The sequence below is a fragment of the Tachypleus tridentatus genome, chromosome 12 (genome assembly GCF_004210375.1).
Source record: "Tachypleus tridentatus isolate NWPU-2018 chromosome 12, ASM421037v1, whole genome shotgun sequence".
Lineage (NCBI taxonomy): Eukaryota > Metazoa > Arthropoda > Merostomata > Xiphosura > Limulidae > Tachypleus > Tachypleus tridentatus.
The window spans coordinates 102,574,750-102,602,049 of NC_134836.1; the positions used below are offsets into that span (position 1 = coordinate 102,574,750).

A 27,300-nucleotide genomic window follows, 5' to 3' on the forward strand; every position below is an offset into this window, starting at 1 on the left:
ACGTTTTCCTCTATGAACAAAACTTGTACACGGCACTTGTTAAACAACTTCTTCATACATTTACATCATTTTCAGTGAACTAGTAAAAGTATTTTTAATGCATATTGTTGTATAGATGCAACATACTTTTTAATGCATTGAATTTTGCACAGTTGTGAAGCTATTATTTAGCTACTTTAGAAATCATGGCATTTCTGCATATTAATATTTATGACCAGAAAGGCTCATTTTTAATATAATTTCCACACAATGTACTGATCTTACTTTTAATACAAGAAAAGTTTGTATACTTTTTTTAAGAAGTAATATTGTGAACCAATTTTCAGCTAATAAAGTTTGGATACGACTACAATAAGTAGTGGAAAACTTTATTACAAACTTTTTCCAACTAGTGTTTAAGCATATTTAATGCCCCTCTTCACCCCATTTATGGAAGAATTTTATGAAACCAGCGTTAAGACAATGCACAATACAAATATATGTACACATTTGTTGTTAGTTCTCAGGCCTAACAATTGAAATAAACATTGCAAGGCCATTAATATGCTGTAGAGGTTATGAGGTGGAGGGAAGAAACGCAAAGGCCATCCGGGATACTGGTTTGGATTAAGGCAATTTTGTTCAGTTAAAGTAGCCTCTCTTATTATGCATTTCTTTATGTATAATTCTTTGTTTAAAATTATAATTTATTGCAGTCGTATTTTGTTTTGGAATTTCGCACAAAGCTACTCGAGGGTTATCTGTGATAGCCGTCCCTAATTTAGCAGTGTAAGACTAGAGGGTTTGTTTGTTTGTTTGTTTTGGAATTTCGCACAAAGCTACTCGAGGGCTATCTGTGCTAGCCGTCCCTAATTTAGCAGTGTAAGACTAGAGGGAAGGCAGCTAGTCATCACCACCCACCGCCAACTCTTGGGCTACTCTTTTACCAACGAAAAGTGGGATTGATCGTCACATTATAACGCACCCACGGCTGGGAGGGCGAGCATGTTTGGCACGACTCGGGCGCGACCCCGCGACCCTCAGATTACGAAGCGCACGCCTTAACGCACTAGGCCATGCCAGGCCCTGCAGTCGTAATGATGGTAATCGTAGGAGAGTTTTTCATTTTGTTCGGTGACTCTGATTTCCAAGTTTCTTCCGGTTTTTATGATGTAAAATTCTGAATAGATATTGCCTGTTCTACCTAATATTTATTTAGTAATGATTTTAGTTTAGGTTTATGTTTTGGAGTTAATTTGAAGCTGACAGAAATTTTGTATTTAATGGTAAATTAATTTTCTCCAACTGTGAATTATCTTTAAAATAATTTCAGTGTTGTTTGGAGTATTATTGTTTGTTTGTGAGTTGAAATTGTAGTAGTTGTTGTTGTTGTTTCTGCAGGTTATTTGAAAATGTTTCAACAACAATTGGCAGAAATTTGTTGGTGCGAGTATAGGATTTCTTTGTAAAGTTAATTTCTTCTTTTACATAGGGAGTTGAGTAAAATCCCCAGTAGCAGAGTGGTATGTCTGCGGACTTTACTGCTATAACCCGAGTTTCGAGACCTGTGGTGAGCACAGATAACTATTTATGTCGCTTTGTGTATAATAACAAAACAAACTAACAAACAATTCGTGATGACGAGAAGCCCACTTCAAGTAAAAATGTATTCTTAAGACGGCTGGTATGGGTATCAGTACTTTAATTACAGAAAAACGTTTTGACCTTCATATGGAATTTGCCTTCGAGAAAGAGCTTTATTTTAATAAATGGTATAATTCTATGCAAATTAACGATAGTTTCGGGAAACTAAGACAACTGTGTCTAACTGAAAATTTTAAACGATGTTCACGTGACTACCTCAAAACTCGCTTTGATAAAACTAAAGTCGAAATACAACAGGAAGCACCTGCCTTTTCTGATGATTACACTTTAACTCATAAAATCACTTTTTAAAAAATCCTACCATCTCAATAAAAACGTGTATCTCTTCAATCCACTAAAGTTTAGAATTCTTCTTAAAAATTCAGGTCTTCTAGTTCAAAATTATTTGACAGCCGAGATAAAATTTCATCAAATTTGTAGAAAACCTAGTCAAGTTGTGTCCAATTGTTAGTGTTTGGAAAGAAAAAAAGAGGCAATACCCAATGTGTTTGTGTACACGTATGGGTGTAATTTCACCAGATAACTCGAGATTGTTAATTTGGTCGCTTATATAACGGCTGATTATTGTTGGGGCATGATTTGGCATGGGTAAAAGTTGTTGGTGAACCCAAAATGATTAGTGAGCCAATCATTATTTCATCTAAGGATTATGTTGTAATTGAGGGGAATTCTTACGTGTTCCTTTCGTGTGCTGTGACTTGAGCTCAGGCAAAGAAATTAAATCTAAAACAAAACGATAGACATACATTCAGAGGATGATATTATAGATTTGTATCAAAGATTTTTTAGATATGATAGGGATCTTATGGATAATTGTTCTGTTCATGATTCTTCGGTGGATGATAATGATGGATGTGAGGGATCTATTTCCCCTGGTGAAGTTTCGTTTTTTAAAGCAAACTTATTCACATATCTCTTCACTCTTTAAATACACACTCCCCCAAATAAACTGGAGAAAGTTCCAAATTGTTACTTTTGCAAAGATGGTGTACTCATGAGAAAATGAAGACCACCAAATCTACCATCTAGAGAGGATAGGGCTGTAAGTTATCAAATCGTTGTTCCCAAAGCATATTGTTATTAAATTTTGAAAATTTCAATCAGGGAACCAATGTTTGTTGACTATCCTCGTGCCTATAAATGTAACCAACACCACGCGCCATGAAACAGTATATATTATTGGTTTCGTACAGTTTTGTACCATAAATCTTGGAATCTATAAGTGTGATTAACTTTTATTAATCGAGAACTTCAGGTATTTGACCAGGAATGTTTATAAAATGTGAACGTTAAAACCATTTAACTTTCGTTGATTCACATCGGACATTAATATTTCTACAAAAACAATACATAACTTCATCAAAAGGGATAAAACTTGACGTGGGAACGGTGACAACAAGATGAACACAGAGCTAACTAACTCCACGTTAAGTGAATTGTATCTACATTAACTCAATGCTAATTTGCTCACAGTGAACCCTCGTTGAGACACACAGTGCCAGACCAGATAGAAGACATTGTTTGTAATTTGTAAACCTTTTGTATATACATATCGTTATTTTTAATAACCGTTATTGTAAATTATGTTATTGAATGTATATTAAAATATATTTGTATATAAAAAAAAAGAAAATTTGTGTGTCGCTCTTATTAGGAAGTGTCATAAATTAGATACATATCGACATTCATTTAACTTCTAAATCTTAATTACACTTTAAGTCAGTTTTAGGATATTTGAAACTGTAATAAGTAACAATATTGTTTGTTTTGTTTTTTGAATTTCGCACAAAGCTACACGAGAACTACCTGCGCTAGACGTCCCTAATTTAGTAGTGTAAGACTAGAGGGAAGGCAACTGGTCATCACCACCCACCACCAACTCTTGTGCTACTCTTTTACCAACAACTAGTGGGATGGACTATCACATTATAACGCCCCTACGGTTGAAATGGCGAGCATGTTTGGTGTGACGGGGATTCAAAACCACGACCCTCAGATCACGAGTCGAGTACTTTAACCACCTGGCCATGCCGTGCCTAACAGTATGAGAAAATTAAAACAGGAATTTTATATCTACAAAAGCGAAGGTAACCGTATATCATAGACAAGTTAAAATTAACATGATATTGCAGGTATCTTCTGAAATACTGCACAGTAAACTCTACTAATTCTAACCGTATTTTAATATATCTAACTTATTTTAAATAATATGTATTTCAAAATGATTTAAGCTCTATCATTTGTAGGTTTAATAAGCAGACAAACGGTGGAATTTAATGTATGGTTATAAAATCATCACTATATGTCATTAAGTGTACACAGACTCTCAATTTGATAAGAAACGTTAACGAAATAATTTTATGTTTTTATTATAAATTGTTTGTCCTTAAGAAAAAGCCTAGTTCTGCTCTTCGATTTTTCTTTGTTCAGAGTTGTTAATAATTGCTAGAACTTTCCGATATGGACTACTCAATTTCTAATTAATTATATGTTTCTCTTCATACGATTCCAGTTAAATCTATTGGCTATCCTGGAGGTACCTCTGCGATTATGGAACTCGTAATTAGTTAACTTACACGGATGTTCTAGATATGTTAACTTCCAGAACGCGAAGTTTCTAATATTCTAGTAACAACTAGAAAACTTTAAAGCGCCTTAACACGCTTGGCCATGCCAGGCCGGTAACAATATCAGTAAGTAGTTTGTATTGTATGTACTGTATATCCACCCTGTTCCTACTCTAAGTAGGCCTGTCAAACATGCTCGCCCTTTCAGCCGTGGTGGAATTATTATTGACGATCAATCCCACTATCGTTGGTAAAAGAGTAGCCCAAGAGTTGGTAGTAGGTGCTGATGACTAGCTTCCTACCCTCTAGTCTTACATTGCTAAAATAGGGATGACTATCGCAGATAGCCCTCGAGTAGCTTTGTGCGAAATTCCAAAACAAACAAACAAACAAACCTTTAATTTCTAATGACTTTTATAATATTTAGTAACATATATAATTTCGTAAAAAATTTAAAATAAAACTTCAAAATACTGCACATACAATTTTCAAAATTTGTACATGGCAAGATTTTTGTTAACCTGAAGTTGACCTAAGGAGGTCAAAACGTTGCTTTCTATTTTACTAAGTTTTAATAATCATACCAGCCGTCTTGTGATAGAAATTTTGCATATGTGCTTTTGCTCTGGATTTAGGCCGGGGAATGGCCAGGTGGATTAAGGCATTCGATTCGTCATCTGAGGGTCACAGGTTCGAATCTCGGTCGCACCAAACATGCTCGCCCTTTCAGTCGTGAGGGCGTTATAAATTAACGGTCAATCCAAATATTTGTTGGTAAAAGAGTAGCCCAAGAGTTTTACGCTGCTAAATTAGGAACAGCTAGCACGGATTGCCCTCGAGTAGCTTTGCGCGAAATTCAAAACAAACAAACAAAGCTCTGGATTTTACTAGTAACCAGATGAGTAAAACTAGATCGAAACGTCATTTACCATAAATAAGAATTTATAAAACTTGTCAATTTTTTAACTTGTTCTTTATTTTGGTTTCTAATTCATAATTAGAATCAGTTAGAGTGGTCTTGGGGGAGTTTTTGTTCAAGGACATTGAGAATTTGGTAGCGAGTTGAGCGCGGGAAAATTACGTGTCTTTGTACTGTACCATAGAGAGTAAAGCATAAGTGTGTTGATCGTAATTTTATTGACATACCAGACAGCGGTCGTGTTAGTACTAGTGCTAACATTAATAAAAACATTTTGTAAGTTGTGGTTCTTTTGAAATCTTAGTTACTGCCAAACTGTGGTGATAATTATGTAATTATAAGAAGTAGATATTAATAACCGAATTTTGATTACCCTCTGTACTTTTAACATTTTGCATTAAATTTACGTAGTATTACTTCTACTGTACCAGTAAGGATGATAAGTGTAATCACTATCAGCCTTGCAACTAGTTGTAGCAGGATTAAAGGTTAAGTTTAAGAAAAATTTTGTTGGTTCTATTGTTAGTGTATTACTAAATGCCACAGACTCAAATACGCTTTGATTTCACACAGATCTAAATCAAACATTGTATTTCGAGTTGTAGATTAAACAATCTAAATGTAACTGAAAGTATTTTTAGTCGGTATTATTCAGGTTATTGTGTTGAAGTAAAAGGTCTTCATTGGCCCTGATAAATGCCATAAAGGAAACTTCATTAAACATTTCAAGATGGTTATAATTTGTAGCATAAAAAAAAGTTATAGACAGTAGTCTTTACATTTAATTTATTAGTTTTTTACAGACGACATTTTGTAAATAATAGTATGCATGTTTGCTCAGTATTGTCTGCAGTAAACTAGCATGCTTGCATTATCATTTTTATGTAATTTTTTGCTTTAGTGTAGCAAAACACCTAGCATATTGTATGTGGATTTTCAATCATTCTACCTAAACTAACTGCTTAAGACTTGTGATTTTATAATGATAATTTGTTTTGAGACAATGTTTAGAAACCTCATTTTACTTATATCACAGCACAAATTGGTTTGTATATTGTAATAAACAAAACTTATTGTTCATATTGTGTTTCTAAACACTATCTTGATATCAATAAGTTCAACCCAGTTATTCTTCAAGATTTCGTTGTGTTTTGATGTACGAATTAATGTCCCTTAGGTAATTGTTAAGAGTGCAGCAGATATTGATGGCAATCTCACTGCTGTTAAGTTCCTCTCCAGTTAGTCTAACTTTATATTACCCCTGGAAACCACATGGAAGAAGCTAAGAAAGTAAGATAAAACTCTGTGCAACTATTCCTTGCTATAATAAAAAAATCACATGCAAATGGATGCCAGTCATTCTTCTAAATTATTACTAGTCTCTTGACTTATGGTTCCCACATTAAAGAAGAATGTTCCAAGCAAAAATAGGATTATATGCAGATTTCATGTGATATAAGTACTAAAACTTCAAAAGGTCGTCCACCATCTTGTATGATGTGCTACCGAGATGTTTACACTTCTCATTGAAATTTAAATAATCCTCAAGCTAAAATTAAACCACACAGTGATTAATACATGTTATTTATGGATGTTGAATCATGAGGAAATTAAATGGTTATGCCAGACTGTTTCAAAAGTAACTAAAAATCATGGAGAAATTGTGATTTGATTGTCAACAAAATGGAGAGAATTTTGAAGTACAAGGATAGGGAGAAAATACTGGACACCAGTGCCTTATTTCAAAATGTGTTCTGATTATTTTGTTACAGGTGAGTCTTCAATTACATTGTGTCAACCATACAATTCCCTCCCAACAGTGTGTGCATAAACAGCTTATTTTGTATTTAGTTGTTTCATGCAATTATAACAGTGTTAGTAACAACTTGGTGTATAAAATGTTATGATTTTGTAACAACTTGTCTTAAAAAGGAATAAAACAACTGGAATTAATTAATTTAGGTTCAGATAATTGCCAGTTGAGTGATGATGAAAACTCAAAAGTGGTTGTAAAAGTTGGTAACAAATTCCAAAGACTTATGGGTGAAAATTTGAACTTTGCAGAAAAATTACCTGAGACATTAAAAGGGAAGTAAGAAAAAATGAAACACATGTCTGCTTGGATATGTAGTTCTTATGCAATCATTTCAACTGATTGAACCATTTTTACTGGAAACTTGCCAGAAGCTTGTTGACAAAATTTGAGAAATTAATCCTTTGTGTTAATGAAACTTAAGTTATCCTCTCCAGGATTTGGCATACTGTTTTAATGTTTCAAAGTTGGCTGTTTCCAGGATATATAATAATGTAATGCATGCATGAATGAAAGGATACGTGTACTAACCAGCTAGAGAACAACTACAATTTACTATGCTCGTGGAATTCAAGAAAAGTTCTGGTTTGAAAGTGGCAAGTATTATAGATTGCTTTGAAATTTTAATGTATATAACCTGATATATCTGAAATTGTGGGACTTGCATGTGAAGTAAAAATTCCAGTTTACCTGGAAGTAGAATCAACAAGAAACATAGCAAATGTAAGAATTCATGTTGAAAGAGTTATTAGACTTGTGTGACATATATATTTCAAGACAAAGTGAAGATGATGACAATCCTTCAAGAAAATTGTCTGTTGTACACTGACAAATTTATGTAAATCTGTTGTACCTCTTGATTAGATATCTGCTTCAAATAAATATCTTTTTCATTTAATTATTACTTACAGAGTGTAGTCAACCAGGAATACTTGTAACAATATTCACATAACAGATGAAATTTTATATACATGAGGTTTGCCATTTACTTGTCAATGGCTAAGGGCTTTCTCTTCAAAACCCAGTTTCCTTCATAAAATTATTGGGCTACCATATACAGCTTAAAAGCTAATTTACTAGTAAAGTATAACAATTTCAAGAATTATTGTAAAGCAAAAATCTGTTCAATTGTTCATTCTATTATTACAAACTATTTTTAGCTCATGGTGACTACAAGATGAAAACACTTTTGCTAACAAAATTTTTGCCAACTATTTTATCACTATTCATATATATGTATATGCATCAGTAAAAAAAAAAAAATTAATTTTGAGAGTCATGGTAAATACTTTGCAACACATAAATGTATAACTACAAATATAACATAGCATCAGCTGCAATGCATAATCGGGAGATTGATGTCCCATGAAAAACGTCCTAAAATGTTGAAATTGGCCAAAACTTTGGCAACATTTTATTGAAACTGAAACTTGATAAATTATAGAAGTTCTAAGTTTCTATGGTTTAGCAAGTTTTTTGCAAGAAGTACTTAAAATGAAACCAAACATAAGAATGTCTGTCACTGTTGCATTAAGTTGCATTATCTTTCTCTGAATCATACTGAATTTGACAAATTCTCTTTATTAAATTTTTTATAATTGTTTCTGGAATCTGCTGTTTCTCCAGGAGGAAAAGTATCTTGTGTATTTAAATCACTTGCTCCAGACACTGAACTCAGGTCCAGGGAATAGTCTTCTTACTAATTTTGGTAAAAGTAAAATAAAGAATAACTTGAATTTGTTGACTATTCTTACAAAATTCTGTTTCAGTTTCAATTCTGTCTGCATGATTATAAACTTCAGTCCACACCATGAAGTCACAAAATATCTTTCAACATACTGTAAGTTGACACTGCCTAATAGTAATGCTGATGAGATCTTTTTAATCTAAATTTAACATCATGCATTTTTAAATAAAGCCTATTATTTAATGATTTACCAAATTCTAAGTCCTTTTAATGGAAGAAAATTTCATTTCTAAACTGTACAAAGCAATCAAATGAATAATTTTCCATCTAGTGGAGCACTTGTGAATGCATACTTTGGATTTAATATTAGCCCATTATATTTTAAGGCCATGTTTTCATAACTCTGACTTATTGCTTCAGTAAATTGCTTTTGGTCATATTTTTATTATTCACGTCCATATTGTATTGCTTTAGTTGAAAATTTCATGGTGGGCGGGTAACCCACTCCTTCAATTAAGCTTTGGAAGTCTTATCAATGGATGTGTAATAAACAACTTCATTTGTGAGGCTGTAATTCATTCTGTTTCTGCTCTTTACTTCTTGCTTAGTCTTCTGCTGCCTCTTCCACACTTGTTTCCTATTCACTAATGGTAATGGTTTTAAAAACTTAGTGCTTCTTTAAAGTGTATTTGTTAGTAGTTATGCAGTTTTCATATCTTAGTTCTGACAAAACTGATGGAATATTTTTGTCCAGTTAGGAGTTAGTGACATAACTAATTTAGTTATGTCAGTGTTGTGTTAGCCTTGGAAATAAATAGCTAGTTCTTTATCAGTTGGAGGTGGCACGTGTATATTTTTGGGAGATTTTGAATCTGTGTTTGATATTGTAATGGACCTATTTTATTATAACTGCCTATAATTGTTTCATTTTATTTTTTTGAGAAGTAAAGTCAATATCCTTTTTCTTGTGTTAAGTGTTACTGCATTTCTAAGTTTCACTGCTGTTTCAGTAACAAAAAGCATAACAATCAACATGACTGTAACTCTCTCCAAGATCAACCATACAATTATAGCATGTTGCTAAAATCTTATCCTTTTCACCAGTTAACCATGCATGAAGGGGTGTATCATTTAATTGCTGAGAATGCTTTATTCTTGCTAACATTAAGCTCTTTCTACTGATAATTATTTGACAGAAGTGCTTAACCCAACTACAAACTGATTACATGATTCCAAAAATTTGTAAGCCTTTAAATCATTCAAAGTATATGCACTTTATGCATTTACAAAATAGTTTACTGTGTCTAGATACTAATTTCTAGGTGGTCTTTGCTTAGGGATTTAGCATGGGTGTTTATCTTCATTTAATTTTAACTTTTTCTAATATCTTAAACAACATCTAAACTTTCCTGGTATGTGATTTTGGGTATTTCTGTGGATAACTTCTCATTCATGGTTAATTTGTTTAAAAAAAATTGATATTTTCTGGTGATACAGATAAATGTAAACAACATACATGTTTTGGCTCAACCTGAAAGGTGGCAGATGCACTGGGGAATACCAGGATGTGTGATGTAAATGACAACTATGTATGGAGCCATCTTTAGGCCCATGGAAGCCACAATGAAGAAAAGTAAATATTTGGAAATAGAAATGTGTGCCTGTCATAATTGTTATGACAGACAATCATATATATATATATATATATTTAAAAGTGTAACTAAAGTATTTTTGAATACTTGTAACTTAATGAATATTGAATAACAATTTGTGACTTAATTATAAAGGTTTAATCAGTAATTTCCTTCTTTGTTCAAGGTAATGGATGCTGTTAAGGGTAAAATATCCTATGATATTTGTGGTATCACAGTGAGATAATATGGTTAACACTACATGTATAGTAACATTGTAACAGCACAGATATCAATATGGGCATTCTCCACTTTATTGCATTATGCTACAGTCTTTTAGAAAGGCTCCTAGTCATAAGATGGTTTTGAGATAAAGTACTTGCAATTTTAAATTTTACCAAATGGAAATAAGTTAAATATTGGAGGATAACATTGAATTTAAAATCAAGTCAATACCCTTATCATGCAAGTGAATTGTGAAGAAATTATTATATCCATTTTTGAAAGTGTTAATGAGACTCCTCAGTTGAAAAGTTTGTTCACTCATACAGCAAATAGTTTTATTAAAGAAGACATGTTTTTTTTAGAACCTTAAAGTTAATAAGAGTTCAGTGTAACTTTATAGATAATTTTATCTTCTTATAGTCATGGTAAAAGTTCTTGAAATAGTGCAGTAATACCATTATTTTCATTTCCTGATCATTTGTAAGACTTCATTTATTGGTGTGTGCAATTTAGACTGTCATGAGTCATGTGAAAGGTCAAATAATTTTGCTGTGTGTTAACAGTTGTACTTTGACCTTTATAAGGGAAAGTATCATCTAGAATGTATTTGAGGAATGTTCGTTTTGTCCATGTCACAGTTCTGAATTTTGACTCTCATGGATACAGATTATTCTAAGACAGTAATGTAACCTACAGTAATACTGTTGTCATCCTCACTAAGAAACAGTCACTGGATCTTAATCCATTTGAATATCTTTGTGAACAGTTTAAATGTTACTCTATTCATCATGTATAAGATCATGGTATTGTCTGTGATCTAGTTGCAGGCCACACTTTTTGATGAAAAAGTTACAATTCAATAAATTATTTTCAGTTTATGGGGGGTTCTGTGCCAGGTCCTATTCCAGACTAGAATTCTGGCAAAATATAATGTAACTTGTTATTTAGTGGATGTTTACAGAAAGTGGTCAGATGGATGTTGATGTTTTACACTTATAAAGATATTTATAGTTTGTGTATACTGATATCTACATTACTATATACAGGTATGTCATACATTGATGTTTTTCATGGGAGTGCTATAACATTAGTTTTTAAAATTAATTTGTAATTGTACAGTCATAAACATAGTATTAACTAAAGAAATGTTATTTATGTTTCTTTTTAATAAGAGCATGTGGCTCTTGAACTTAGCTAAATTTAGGATAGATTTTTACTGTTCTGTGGTATTGCTTAAAATATGAAATGTATTTATCTGTATTCGATAAGCCTAACACCATACATTGAATATTATTATATTACATACATTATATAGTAGTTAGTTAACTTTTCTTTATGTTGCAGGAAAGAAAAAGAAATTATAATGGCAAGAAAAGTAGCTGTGGTAAGGTGCTTGTTGTATTTGTACTCATGAAAACATTTTAAAAAATAACTACATGTATATAAAAGTAATAAAAAATGCAAATGTGCAAGGCTTGTTGATTGGTTTTGGATACTTATTTTTTGTAATTATATATTCTGTCATTAATTCTTGCCAGTTTTGTTTGTTGTTAACTTTCTTTTTGTAATAGTCAATAAGTAATTTAGCAGTTGACTGCATGTTCCGAGTTTAATTTTTTATACATATTTTTGAGTTCTGTTAAAAAAGCTGCTAATTTGTGGCTTATAATAAAAGTGTTGATAAACTGAATAATCAAAATGAGTCCTAAAGTTGAGTAAAACTGATCAAACACAGCATAAAACAGAAATAAAATATTGCTTGAATTAACTTATTTTGGACTTTTTCATCTTTTGTTTTTGAGTTGTATTTGCTTTTTGAAGGGTCTATTAATTCAGAATTACTGCTTATATTTTTTATGCATAACACAAGTTCTATTGAATAATCTCTAATTGGCATATTTTATTGGCTGATTTCAAGGATTTTAAATATAAACAAATTAAATCTAGGCCATTTTTTCTACTTTTATCTTGTCAAATGTGGCTCAAATTTAGTGGTTTTAAAAAACAACATTTTTAATCTATAAGTCACTGCCCAATAAGCTTTCTGTTCAAAACCAAATTGATCAATTAGTTTTCAAATACCTCACTGGCTTTCAACATTGAAACTGCAAATTATAAATTTAAGCAGTATTAAGTGATGTAAGAATTTTAAAACTAATAATTGCAGTGACATTTTGGTTTTTGTTTATTTTGATATAACGATCTTTTGATAAAGTAGTTCCAGGTGTTTTTTTAATGATTAATAATTTTTATAATTTTTACAGTGTCTGCTGTTCTCCTGTGCACATTTAAAAGTTAAAATGTTGAGTAATAAATGTATGCTGAATAACATTATGATGTGTCTTGATATACAAATTATCTTTATAGCATCCTATTATTGAACTTACCATCAAGTAATGGCAGTGTTTAAGGTTTGAAATATTCAATTTCAAAATAATATTATTTCCATCAACACGAGTCCTTCACATAATTACAAAGAGTAAAAAAATGCTGTTTTTCATTGTATAGTGAATGTGTTAGTCTGATAAGGAATTGTCAGAAGTAAGTACTAAGGGATTGGATGCTAATACTAATAGTTTATTGATACACTGGTTATAAACTTTTGAAATAGCTTACTTATTTATAAGTTACAATGGAAGTACTATTAACATGTTTGTAATCAACATATTCAATAATGTTTTTACACATTTGTTTATATTTTCTCAGAAGAATTAAATATTACTTTGTAATAATGAGAAAACAAGATTTCTGAAACACCACAAACTAATATGAAATAATGAGGTACAGTGAAACAGCTATAAATAATTTTATATATTTTCTGTGCACTGCTAAACAGTAGATCCAAGAAACGTTTTTTTTTAATTGCCACGGTTTATTCTGTATAAAAAGAAAAAAACAAACTTATGTTTATCAATTTGGAAATGTATCTTCTACCTTAAATACAGCACAATATACTTGTAATTTATGCATTTAAAATATACAATTTTGCATTTTATTCAGAGTTGTCTAAATGGACTACATTCACCTTATCATCTTTACTACACCAACTTTCTTGGATTATTGTTACATTTTACCTAAATGTAATAATCTGATAATAAATTAATATATTAATTATACTTTTATCTTGCTTAGAACTAATATTTATGGCAATTACGTTTTTAAAGTTAAAAATGGACTTTAGATAAACTGAGTTATGTGTACCTTGGTGTATATAAAGGGAAAATAAAAACATAGATTTACTTTTATTATAACAGATGTAATGTTTAAATACAGATATGAAGTTAAAGGTTTGTATTTTTTATTAAAGGTCACAGGTGGAAACAAAGGAATTGGATATGCCATAGTTAAAGAATTGTGTTGCAAATTCAATGGAGATGTGATTTTGGCTGGTAAGTCTTATGTTATAAAATAGTGTTGTAAATTTTCTTAGTGGATAGAATAATTTTATCTTAAATGATGCATGTATATAAACTGTATCATTGAAAAGATTGTAGTGGTGCGTTATTTAACTGCCTTTTTTATTTTTTTAATAAATCTAAATTAGAATATTTCCACACCAGTTATCTTTTTTTATAATAAGTACATCCAGTTTTGTTTTACCTAGTAGTTCAAGGTATACAACATTATTAGCTCTTCACAATCTTTGTAAATTTTAACAATACTAAATAAAAGAAAGAAGTTAAAGTAAGAATTATTTTAGCTTTTCAATTCTATTTGAAATTTCGTTCCTAAAGGTCTCAATTCATAATTTTTATTTTCAAATAGTTGGTAACTTGGTATCATAATATCAGATGATTCTAAGTAATTTGTTCTCTCACTGACAAGCTGCTACCAGTGAAACTGATTAATTGGTGCAGCCTTAAAAGAAATTTTACTGAATGTGTTCAAAGATACAAAATTGATATGAATTGGGTATGTTAAGTATTTAGGTTTTTATTGTGTAGTTTAGTATTATACATAAAATGTGTATGATCAAGTTGAAGAGGTTTTGTATTAAATATTAATAATACAATATACTAGCTGAAAACTTGGTTCTTAAACACATTGTTTTGAAATACGCATCAGGGGTTTTTCTTTAATGGTTTACCATCTCCAGAAATTGTGAACACATAAATGTACCAAGAAACATTTTAAAATTTTGTTTCAAAATTGTATTTTTAATTATTTAATCTTATATTATTGCTTTTCATTTTTTCAAATTTTTTTTAAGTGCTGTTTTTATAATTAATTTATAGAAATTATGAAAAATAATTAAAGTGCTAAGTAATTCACTATTTCACCCTATCCTGATATCTTGTTTTTATTTTTTACAATGACATATTATTTGTACATGTACATCATAACATTTAGAGATTTATCTTGCAATCTATAGCCAGAGATGAGGCTCGAGGAAAGAATGCTGTGGAACAACTTAAAGCTTTAAACTTAAACCCAGTATATCATCAGCTTGATATTGATAATACCACCAGTGTAGCTCATCTGAAAGACTTTTTGCTTAAAGAATATGGAGGTTTGGACATTCTTGTCAATAATGCTGCAATTGCCTACAAGGTACATGGTAATGAATAATGTTGTAATATATGTACATATAAATATTAGTTTATGAGATGAAGTAAATGAAATTATAAACTCCAATACTGTTCTAAAATGTATTATTGCTAAAATTGTATAAGACATCATTTGCAATATGAAAATACTTAGTGACCATTAAAGAATATTTAGGTCTTTTATTGTATTGTTAGATAATGCTTTTAACTCTTTCTCTGTCATGGAAGTTATATATCCGTTGCTTTAGCTTTTAAAAAAATGTTATTCTCACCTCTCTTTAAAATGTCAGGACATTATTCCAGTTTATAATGTTACAGAAATATTTTGTTGACTGTGTGAATACATATCTTTTTCTGTTATATTAAGTCTTATGTAAGCTTTTATATATTAAAGAAGTGTATTTTTATTTGTAATTTTTTATATTTCTGTAGATGGCGTCTACAGCATCTGATGCAGAACAAGCTGAAAATACTATACGTACAAACTTCTTTGGAACACTGAATGTTTGTAAGGCATTGTTTCCACTGTTGAGACCACATGCAAGGTAAATATCTTATTATAATACTATATAATGTATTTTTAAAAGTTATTGAAGTCTGTGGCTGTTTGTCTTTCAAATTATTTTAAGTTAAAAAAACATCTAACTTAAGAATGAACCAACATTAACTTTGAAGATACACACACTGTATTGAAAGGTTTTTGGTTCATTCTTAAGTGTTAGATAAGAAGTTAAAATAAAGAATTGTACATAAATATATTGAGTATTTGTTTTGAATAGTCCACATGCAAAGTAATTTTCACATTAAGATTAAAAATTATTTGATAAATTGTTTAGGCAGAGTATTCATGATGAAACTTTGTAGAATGGACCTGAAGACGATATGGCAGAAGAATTTTGAAACATCGTCCTCTGTACTTGTCTCCACAACTGGCAGTTATCGTCCATTCTACAAAGTTTCATCAAGATTAAAAATATTTTTCATCATTGCAGTTATCTCAAATTTCCTTTGCATAGTCCCTAAATCCTCCTAAATACACTTCATACATTTTCTTCAAGTAACACTTTATATTTCTTCTGTTTTCTCTGACCTAACTCAAAATATGTTAAGTAAATTTGACTAACTTTGTAACCATCAAGAAAAGAAAATTGAAATAAATCTAAATTACCCTTTCTTTCTTTCTTGAATGACTTCAAATTGTAATATAATTACAGTAGTTTATCCTAAGTAGCTTTAAGCTTTTAACAGTATATATTGATTTATAATTACATTTTATTTATGTGTATTACCTTTTGAACCCTATAACTACTATCCATTCCATAGTAACATGTTACTATATGAAATTACATTACCTAAGTGCTGCGCTCCTGTATGTGCCTTGTGAAATGTTTTTATTATGTTATTTCTTTTACCTAATCTACTTTTATGTAACATAAAAAGATTCCTATTTTTACATTTTAGTTACTTTTATAGTAGTGAATAAAGTATAGACATGAAAAATAAGAAATAAATTATTCACCCAATATTTTTTCTTGCTGTTGATTGTTGAGTATATTTAAGTCTACATATTTTATGTTAATGTAGTAGTAATGCATTAAATAATGCACCAAATAATGTAGACTAATGGCATGCAAAAAAAAGACAGTTTTCACAAACTAAATTTGTTTTTTTTCTGGGTTTCTAACTATGTAAGAAGAGTCATTAGAAATTCATCTTAGCTAGATGTTAACTTTTCCATGGGAATGAAGCTTGTACTCTGAGTGAAATTGATTCGTACCTGTTCAGAACACAGTGCTATACAATAAGTCATTTGATAGATGAAAACCTTTACTTGTATTGGTTATAGATAATTTATAATTAAATATAAAAGGGAACTATTAACAAAGCTTGAAAGGGATGATGCAACAGGTACATGTTGCAAGAGGGTTTTGATTTTCTGTTTATACCTCTGTAACCAAACAAAACTTAAGGCAATAGAAATTATAATTTGTCTGAGCAGTTAGGATATTTCATGGAGCAATTTATGTTTAACTTTGTACATTTTGAAGGAGTGATAGATAAAATGAGATGTCTATTTAACACAAGGGGAAGTTCAGAATTTTTAAAAACATTTCCTTATAAAATTAAGAACTTTACTTGTATACTATTAAGATTATACTGTATTAATTGGTAAAACATAAGTAGTTTAATAAAAGTTTGAATGTAAGATGCTAAAACTATTTGTCATGCAATGTAAAGAATACCTGGGGCAAAAGGGTTAATAGTTTGCTTTTCTTTAAAAAAGGATTTACTTTAACTATATCTTTGTATTTAAATTTTATGGCAGCTACATTTTACCAAGAAAAGTTAGATAAGAAACATTAATATGTCTGTTTATGCTGATATGAATATTAACAGTAGCATACTTTGTTTAAATTTACATCGATGTTTATGTAAATGTCATGTTCATCAGAAGATCTAGAAGAATACACTTCATTAAATATAAGTTATTGATTCATCATGTATACTAGGGAAGCTACAACGAAATTATAAATGATTGTTTTAAACCATGAAAATTTCATGAAGTAACTAATTCGTTTCTTGTATCAAGATAGTTCCTTTTCTATTTCTAAACAACAAAATATAAATATATACAGTTTTGTTACCCAAAGAATAAAATATAAGATAATTTCCATTTTGTGGTGTTTCATAGTATATAAATAATTGTTTTTTATAACATGGCCATTTCAGTTTAGAAAAAATTAACATAAAATACATATTTTCTTGTATATAATGTTTGTTGACTCCACTTACGAACTTTAGAAGAACTTGGAATGATGACTGTATTAATGACTGCAATTAATTAATTTTTTTTGTGTTACAGAGTTGTGAATGTGTCCAGCTCAGCAGGAAGGCTTTCTAACATTCCCAATAAAGAACTGCAAAAGAAATTTCTGGCACCAGACTTTACTGAAGAAGAGCTCTGTAGCCTAATGAAAGAATTTGTAAGGTAAGTTTTGTTCTGGTGAAGTTGTGTATGCAAGTATCAGAAAAAAAACAAACTATTATCTTACTGTTTAAAACACAAATAGAGAGAGCTTACATAAAGTAAATCCAGTGAATGTGTAATGTGATCACCCAGCAAAAAATTGCACACACGTGTATGCAATCATGCAGTACAGTGGATTACTTTGGACCTTGTTTATTCTTTCAAAGTAAGAAAATGAATGTAATTTGACTAACTTTTTTGTATTTTTGGAAGTTTTCTTTCTTGTTACATTTCTAAAGACATTTTTGACTCATTTGTTGTTACAAATTTAGTGCGCTGAACATATTTATTAATTCAGTGTTTACTAGTGGAATCAAAGTGTTTGTGTTATGATGCATTACAGTTACATTTGAAATTCAATTGAACAACTATCAGTATGTTAGTTTATAATTCAAATTTTTATATTATAAACGTTTTGATTGCTTAATTTCAAAAATAAATATTTATTTTTTACTTTTTCTATCAATTAATGCTGCTTCAGTCTGAATATATTATCGCTAAGACATAATGTAAATTTATAGCCTCCATGCTTTTTGCTTTACTGAAGAAGCAAAGTTAAATCCATATGCCATGCTCCTCTTACCTTATTTTGTCTCTCAAAAAATTCCTATTTCTCTCTGCTGTTTGCTGTTGAGCTACTCATAACAAACACAGAGAGAATATTCTGCTTTGCAAGATTTGTCGTGGGGCACCAGGTTTTAAAATATTTAGCCTAAGTTGCATCTGTTTGGCTTGACAGCTAATGGAAGTTTTAATTGTATTTATAGTTTAATTAGGAAGTCAGTTATAGAAATTTTAGGACTGTTTTTCTGTTTAATAATGTTTGTTCTGAATTGCTTATTTGAAATAACGTAAAACTGAACTAACTTCTAACAACAACAACAACAACAAAGAAAAAGGCTTAAGCAGTCAATGATAGAAAGTTCATGTAAGTGCTAAAGTTCTTGTTTTTTATGTTTGTGGTTATTAAAGTACTTAGGTTAGAGAACAGCATTAAAAAAAAGAGAGTAATAAAAGAATTTTCAGATACCCTGTTGTATATTGTATATTGTAAGGTACAATTGTTACTTAACTGTGGAAAGTAAGTACAGGTGTATAATAATCAAACTAAGTAAAGTCAGATTTGAAAAGTATTGTTTTGGAAGTGTGAATAAATAGTGTGCAGTTGTCTACTACAACATGCAGTGATTCAAGAAAAGAAAAAAAAAGGTAATTGAGATTTACTTTGTACTTTTCAACTTTTAATTTTACATTTCATTGCTGATTTCACTGCAGTTAGTGCTAGGGTAGAGAAAATGAGTGATAAAGTATACAGTCATACCAAAATAAAATTATGATATTTAATTAGGAGGTTCTAAGTGAAATGAAATTGTAAGTTTTAAGATGAGAAGGAGTATTTTTACTCTTGGCATGAAAACCACTTTCACACAGATTAGTCAGAGTTTGAGTCAGATGAAATCATAGAAAAATATTCAGCAAACATTCTTTACAAAATTGTGATACACAATAAATTCAGAATTATAGTGAATACTGATTCTACACCAATATGCAAATATATTTGGTCATGCTGTAAACATGTTAGTGCAGTAAGAATTGGTACACTATAACAAACATTATTATCACGTTCAAAGGAAATTTATTACTATTAGTACATGGCCAACACTGTTTGGTAATAATGTTGAAAAATACAGAACCTCATGGTCAATTATTCCTGTAGTTAAAGATGATACAAACAAAACAAATGCAAGTTTAAACAGTTTCAAATAATTTAGTTTCTTGGAGAATAAAATATGGTGTTAGAATAAATATACTAATGACTTTGTGGGATGTATGAAACTAATTTAGTTTCTTACTACTACAGATTTTTAACAGCAAATAAGATAACCTTTTGTTTACAACTTACATGAATTATGTTTTGATTGTGATCTTTATTTTCTGTTCATTCTACTTTTGTCTCAGAAATGGCCTTAAAAAGAAAGGAGCTGATATCATTTCCACCAGTAAAAGTAAAAAGCATGCACTGGTTTCAGTATCTTACTATGAGAACTCAGTATTACTTTCCATGTCAACATTTTGGCTTACTTGACTCATAGATAACTGTTTTGTTTTATTCCATTTGTTGCTGAATCTTGTAAATAATTCGTCAGTTTTGTTTGAATATTTGTGTACTTACTGTGAAAACGTTTGTAATGTAGCTCTAATGTTGTAACTTTTCTCATTAGTATACACTGTATTAAATAGTTTTAGTATTATGATAGTGATACCAAAGCAGGACTGAAAAGGGAGAAAGGCTGGGCTCCTACTAATTATCAGATGTCCAAGGTTGGAGTTACTGCTCTAACTATTTTGCAACAGAAAGAATTTGATAAAGATTCTCGAGAAGACCTTGTGGTGAATGCTGTAAGTCCTAGTTAAGATGAATTTTATTATTTCAAATCAGTATTTTAATAGTCCAGTTAAAAGGTAAAATGTATAAAAACTGAAAAAGTAACTGTATTGTAGCTTAGATACATTAAAATAATAAACTGGTTTTAAGTAGATACAAGAAACTCTTGCACACTTCAATCAAAAAACTTACATGACAACAAAAATGATATTATTGAGATGTTCAGAAAAGTTTATTGACTTGTTGCATGTGTTCAATATTTGTATTTACTTTTTTAAAATGAATATACAATGTATAATGTTGCTAAAAATTTACTGGCTATATAATGATTAAGCGTTCATTGTACATAATTATTAACATTGATTGATACCTTGCCAAGGAGAAGTTTCTAAATAAAGATTGTAGTGATCATATATCAACCATTGTTATGGTTAGTAACTTATAGTTAAATATGCCTAGTCCATGAAAATATTGCAGCCGGTACACAGGAGGATTGAAAAAAATTTTCAAATATAATTAACAAATTCTATTATTTTACAATGTAATTTAAAAGTACTTAAATGTTAATATTGTATGAAATAACTCAGGAAATTTTAGCATTGGAATTAACCATTTCTTGGCTGATAAAAAAAAAAAGGTTGGAAACCACTTGCCTATTTGATCATCTAAGTCTAATTATTTCTTATAATAATTAGATTTAAAGCAATAACATTATATTTAAATTATGACAAGCAATAGGTTGCATATTAATTTAAAACTAGAATGTAAGAGTAATATCATTTGGAAGGATCAGGGTTGTAATTAGCTCAGCCAGTTTTTTCTTGTTAGCTTTATATAGATTCATCCAGGGGAGGCTAATTCAGTTGGTTAAATATTTGTTGTTTAAGGTGAAAATATTAAACTGTCTTTACAAGGAGAAGTCTTTATTTTTAGACTGACTTGATCTACCACAATTCTGTAGGTTTTGTTGTATTTTAATGTTTTCTACATACAGAATAATATATAACCTTGGGTAGATCGATATATCTTCATCAATTGTGTATGAACACAAAGAATTTGCAAAAATATGTTGTTATAAGAACTACTAATAGCAGCTGGTATATGTGTACGTTTTTTGTGTGTTTGTGTTATCTAACAAATAACCTTTTTTTACAACATTTTTAAATGATAATTTGCCTCTAATACTAGGTTTTGAAATTTTGTAAAAGCCAATTATCAGAGTACTGTTTGTAATTTTATGCTAATAGAAAATGTTCCATTTTCATATTTTGAAGTGGTGGTTAAGGCACTCGACTTGCAATATGAGGGCTGGGGTTGTTATAATGTTATGGTCAATCCTACTATTCATTGGTAAAAGAGCAGCTCAAGAGTTGGCCGTTGGTGGTGATGACTAGCTGCCTTATCTCTAGTCTTACACTGCTAAATTAGAGATGGATAGTGCAGGTAGCCCTCATGTAGCTTTGTGCAAAATTCAAAACAAACCATATCATGTTTTGAAGAAAATGCATGTCCAGTTAGCATGTTTTTGAGTTTCAAATAGTTGGTATATAATTTTCTAAAATAGTTCTGTTAACAAGTACAAAAACCTGGATGACTGATTATAATCTTTGAAAGTGAGGTGAGTACTTGCACTATAAACATGGTTTCTACATTTAAAAGCAATTTTAGAAAGTGTATTTTAGTAGCTAAACATTAGATTTTGTATTAGTAGGAAATGATGGAAGCCAAGTGAAATACCACAGCTAATTTGTTAAATTTTGATAGTTTTTACTAGTTACATAGCAAAAGTTAATTTTAATGTGCTAATGATTTAAAAATGAACCCAAATAATTATGCTAAACGTGTAGTAACAATAAATAACAAAAGTATGGAAAGTTCTTTGGGATATTCTACAGTGCTATTTGCAAATTGGTAGTTTTAACCTTTTTCATTTATGACATGTGTAAGTTATAATTAATGCACTTTGCAACATGTGTGTGTACAGGCAAAATAAAAATGTTTTTGAACTTTTAAGAAGTCAAAATTCACACAACAGCTTTATTAATGTGAATAAACATGGCAGTGTAATGTAATTTATACATCAAACTATATAATCTGAAGAGATTTAAATAAATTGTTGATCTCTACTTATCTTTTACATTCTTCTTTGTTTTGAATTTTCCTTTTTTAGATTTTTTCTTCTCTTATATGAGTTTCAGGATATTCACCAATTACACGTAAAAACTATAGGTATTGGAAAGCTAGAATTTAAAATAGGACCCATTGTTTTTTAATTTTTTTGAGATATTGGTAAATTTTTTGAGATATTGGTAAATTGGTAACTCGAACTTACTTACCCAAGCACATTTTACTGACTATAGACTAAACTGTATGTTCCAGTAAGTAATAAAAAATTTTAAACCTTCTTGTAGGTTAGGCAGAAAGCCAGGTAAATTATAGCAGTTTTGGGGCATTGTACTTTATGCTTGAATTATTGCTTGTGTTTCAAAATGCATGTTTAAAAACTACACTGATTAGTTTTTGGAAAACTAATATAGTGTGAAAAAGTCTTAAGCAAAATATGTTCTGAAGTCCAAATAAGTTTCTAAGCAATGGAAAATTGTAAATTTCTTTTTATGCATATATTTGATATATATTTTTGAACAAAAGTAACTTAAATTTAAAAATTAAAAAACTTTGTTGGGTTAGACAACAATAAGAATCTTTTCATTTTACACCTTAAGTCACCATGAGAACATGTGTGGATATTACATTATATAAAATAAAGTTTGTTTAGTCAACTCTCAGCACTCACACTGTGGGACTTACGTGTTACGTCCCCAAACGTGGTTTAAAGAGCAATAAAAAATTAAATGTTAATGTGTGAAAAGTGAAAGTTCTTAAGATAAAAGTTTAATACTGTTATAATATTTAGTTATTTTGAGGGGAAAAAATGCTTAGCATGGAAATCCCATAGCCAGACTAACTCCTTAAGTTTCCATAAAAAATACTACATTAAAAATGTGGACCATTTTATAAAATGTACTTGTAGTTTACTAGAAACTAATGAAATCTTGTGAGGATATGTATAATAAATATTAATTCTTCAATATGGGCACAGTCCAATCGATTAATCCAGTGCACATATGGTACATTTATGAAGTATGTTTTATAACTTCTAAGTGGTATGTACATTTTAATAACATGTAATAGACGAAAAGCATAATCTGTAAAGTAGACAATTTTACAGTCAAGTATGTGCAAATTAAACTGCTCAAAAGGTACGATAGTTTTTGTAATTGCTGTTTACCAGAATTTGGAAGTTCTATAAACACATACAAACGGATTAAGTATTACTGTGTATATTGGGAGTAATTGCACCACTCTCAATATTGCACTTTAAGAGCTGTTATTAAGAGTACCTGATCAAAATTAAGCTAAATATTAGTAATTCTCAGAATTATTAATGTTGTACATCAACTTGGTATATATTAAATTAGCTACACTATGTAAATTTATAGAGCTGTGTAAGTAGTTTGCTTTAATCAGAATTATTGATGAAAATGTATATAATGTAGAAAGCTTTATACACCAACTTTAAAAAGTGGATTACAAATCTTTCTTTCGGCCATGCTTTAGGTTCATCCTGGATACGTAAATACAGACATGTCAAGTGGAAAAGGGGTTCGTAGCATTGAAGAAGGTAATTAGTTCTGTTCTTTTTGTTGTGTCCAATAAAATTTTAAACTTAACATCTAACAACTCCAAAGTTTGAAAAATGAAAGACATTTACACACCATTAGATAAATACTCCATATTTACTTGGATAAACTGTGAATATTTGACATGAAAAGGTTTTCTGGATGAATTTATTTTTTCAAACTACACAACAAACTTTAATATGGTCAGATATACAAAGCTGTTAGGGTTTCCTCTAAGTTCCAGGAGAATGTTTATTATTAATGAGTAAAATAAACTTTTGTATCAACGTTTTTAAAACTGAAACCAGTTTTTCTGTTAACACTAAAGGAAGAGATAAATTCTTCATTATATCTAATTAACACTCCTACGAAAAGACATTTCTAGTCCTGATTTCTTCAAGCCCCTTCCCCTGGCTGTGGTTTCGCTAGATAGTAGATAGGGACAGTGGGAATCTCGTTAATCCATTCATTAATGGATTTAAATGGCAATTTCATTTAAATACAAAATTATTAGCCTAATATTAATAACCTTTCAAGTTGCTCTGGGGCCTATTAGGCCCCACTTTTCTAGGAGTGTTAAATTTTTTGTATGTTTCTTCCTAATTTTTCCTTTGATTTTGTATTCCTACACATTAATCTGCCCTTTATCCCCAATTAATCAAATCTAGAGACATAAAAGATGCTTTTCCGTGTTGCTGACTTAAAACTTTGGTCGTTTCTTCAAAAATAAGTTTGCTGCTGTAATGTGCTGTTTTCATGGTAAACAACTAAGACAACAAAATGAAAACACATCTAAACAATTTAAGAAAAGAACAAACTAATGCATATATCTAGCACTGTTTTTATCTCGGACAGCTAACATTGGAAGAATCAGTGTATTTGTTTTGTTTTATGCTATCAATAAAGTGTATAAAATACTTTTCAGGTGCTGAACCTATTGTATATGCAGCTTTACTGCCACCTAACATAAAGTCTCCTAAAGGTGAATACATTTGGGAAGACTCTAAAGTTGTTTCATGGGTGTAAATCCAGTGCAACAAAACTACAACCGAGAAAATCCCATTGTGGCTGAAAAATATTGTATTACCAGTTACTTGTAACTTGCACAATATATCAAGTATTAAACGTGCAAAACACTTTCTAATAAAGATGTAGATGTAGGAATAAATCATCAGTTTTTCAAAGGATATGAAAAACTGACCAGCTGGTTGTGTAGCATATTTTAATTTTACTTATTGGTAACAGATATAAAATTAAATTCATTTTCTGTTAATTTAACATTACTTTTATTGGTATGCATAGAGTTTGATATATTTACACTGTTAGTACTTTCTGTGCCAAATTTCTTTTTGACAGATTGAAAAATGTCTTTGGAACATAAAAATGGAAGTTCAATGATACAGAAACTATACTGTTGCTTATAGTTAAAAGGTTTACATAAATAACATCAGAATAAAATCATTGAGCTAAAACACTATGCTAACTTCAACTGTTCAAAACTGTTTAAAAAACATGAGAAAATAAATGTGGAGATTTCAGTTTATACATATTATATGAAAGGTCAGATGCTTCTAGAATTTTTTTCGTACATTTCAGATTAACAGATATAAATACATTTTTCAATAAACTGAAATGAAAGTCCAAAACCTTGATTTTTAATGAAGTTATAGATGTTACAATTCTAAATTATAAGGTTTCCTCTTGTCACTTGTTTACAATAAACAAAATTTTTTATGTCGCCTTTGTAAACTGATGTCAGGTACTGTAAGCATAAAGTGTACACTAAATATAAAAGCTATTCCCCAGATAGTGAAGTAAATATTCAAATTAGTTTAAAAAATAACTTTAGAATAAAATCAAATCTATATAAATAACATGCTCATGATTGTTTGGGACTTTTAAATTTCATATTGTTAACCCCTTAGCTGCAGAATATGCCATATTTTGCACTTTAATTTCTTTTGTGCAGCAGCCTGCAGAGTGCAGCTAATTGCTTGGTTGACTATTTCTTTCTGCTAATATGATTGGGTCAAAGCATGCCGATGTATGTACAATATCTATAATATTATGGCACTTGATTGTGTGTATTTTCATACTTTTTTGTTTCCTGATTCTGGCCATGGCAAAATTTCTAAGTTATTTAAAGATGTGGATGCTAGTGATGAATCAAGCTTTCATGTTTGTTTGTTTTTAATTCATATAGTGATATTGATATAGATAAAATATTAGATTTAGTAAGTGACTGAACATGATGTGGCTGACAGGAGTCTGACTAAGTGAGTTGTGGAATAATGTTTGTCCCAAAATTAGTAATGTAATAACATGTTTTAGGAATTTTTGAAACCATAGTGAATGCTATACAATTTATTTGTAATGAGACATAAATATGGCACTAAGTTTATTTCTGATAATACTTAACAGCATTAGTGAAAATACATCTTTAGAGAGGAAAGTAGGCTGGTTGAGGGCTTTTGATTGTACAAAAACCAACTTTACAATTTCATTTCTCCAAACTTTCCATACTAAATACTTATATTTTATGAAATGAAGAAGATTGATTTTTTTCTTTTATCGATGCTGAAATTTTTCAGCATTTGAAACAACAAATTATTCAAAATAGATAAACTTTTAACTGTATAAAGTTTTCAAGCTGCCTGCATCCCTTCTTGTGACATCTCTACTGATGAAAGCCTTTTACTATGGAAAAGATTGAGTTGGAAGGTGCCTATTCCTCTAAAACAAGCAATAATTGGTGTAGAACATTTCCTGCTTTGTGAAATCATAGGAGGCTATATATAATTTTATGATATATAAAGGCAAGGGAACATTCCTACAAATCTACTAGATGTAGATCTAACAAAAGAAAGCAATGCCATGAAAATAGCCCTGTCATTCTGAAAGATTTAGTGGATAATTATTATTCCAGCATATTTTTATTTGATTGTGGCTTCACATAGAACTGATGTCATAAACACAATTAAAAAAACAAAGTGGCTTCCAAAGAAACTGATTTCTTCACAGCTAAGAAAAGGTGATACAGCAGTTAGGTGATAAAATAAACTGATGCTTTTGAATTTTCTTGTGATTCACTTTGTGACAATCTTACTCTACTCCAATTTGAATTGGAATAGATAACAGCTTTGTGTTAAGTATGGTTACAGTATTGACAACTA

General features: G+C 30.0%; 1 protein-coding gene across 2 annotated transcripts; it reads left to right on the top strand.

The window, feature by feature from the left end:
* Positions 1-5,253: 5,253 nt before the first annotated feature.
* Positions 5,254-25,327, top strand: LOC143234182 (carbonyl reductase [NADPH] 1-like). Of its 2 annotated transcripts, XM_076471340.1 has the most exons (10): positions 5,284-5,406; positions 10,128-10,263; positions 11,831-11,870; positions 13,794-13,875; positions 14,859-15,037; positions 15,466-15,578; positions 17,897-18,022; positions 20,320-20,461; positions 24,066-24,129; positions 25,053-25,327. In XM_076471340.1, the coding sequence occupies exons 3-10, from the start codon at positions 11,850-11,852 to the stop codon at positions 25,151-25,153; spliced, it is 828 nt and encodes a 275-aa protein (XP_076327455.1). In that variant the 5' UTR covers positions 5,284-5,406; positions 10,128-10,263; positions 11,831-11,849; the 3' UTR covers positions 25,154-25,327. The 2 variants fall into 2 exon arrangements, with proteins under 2 accessions (XP_076327454.1, XP_076327455.1); XM_076471339.1 differs by lacking the exon at positions 10,128-10,263 and having other exon boundaries at positions 5,254-5,406.
* Positions 25,328-27,300: the final 1,973 nt, after the last annotated feature.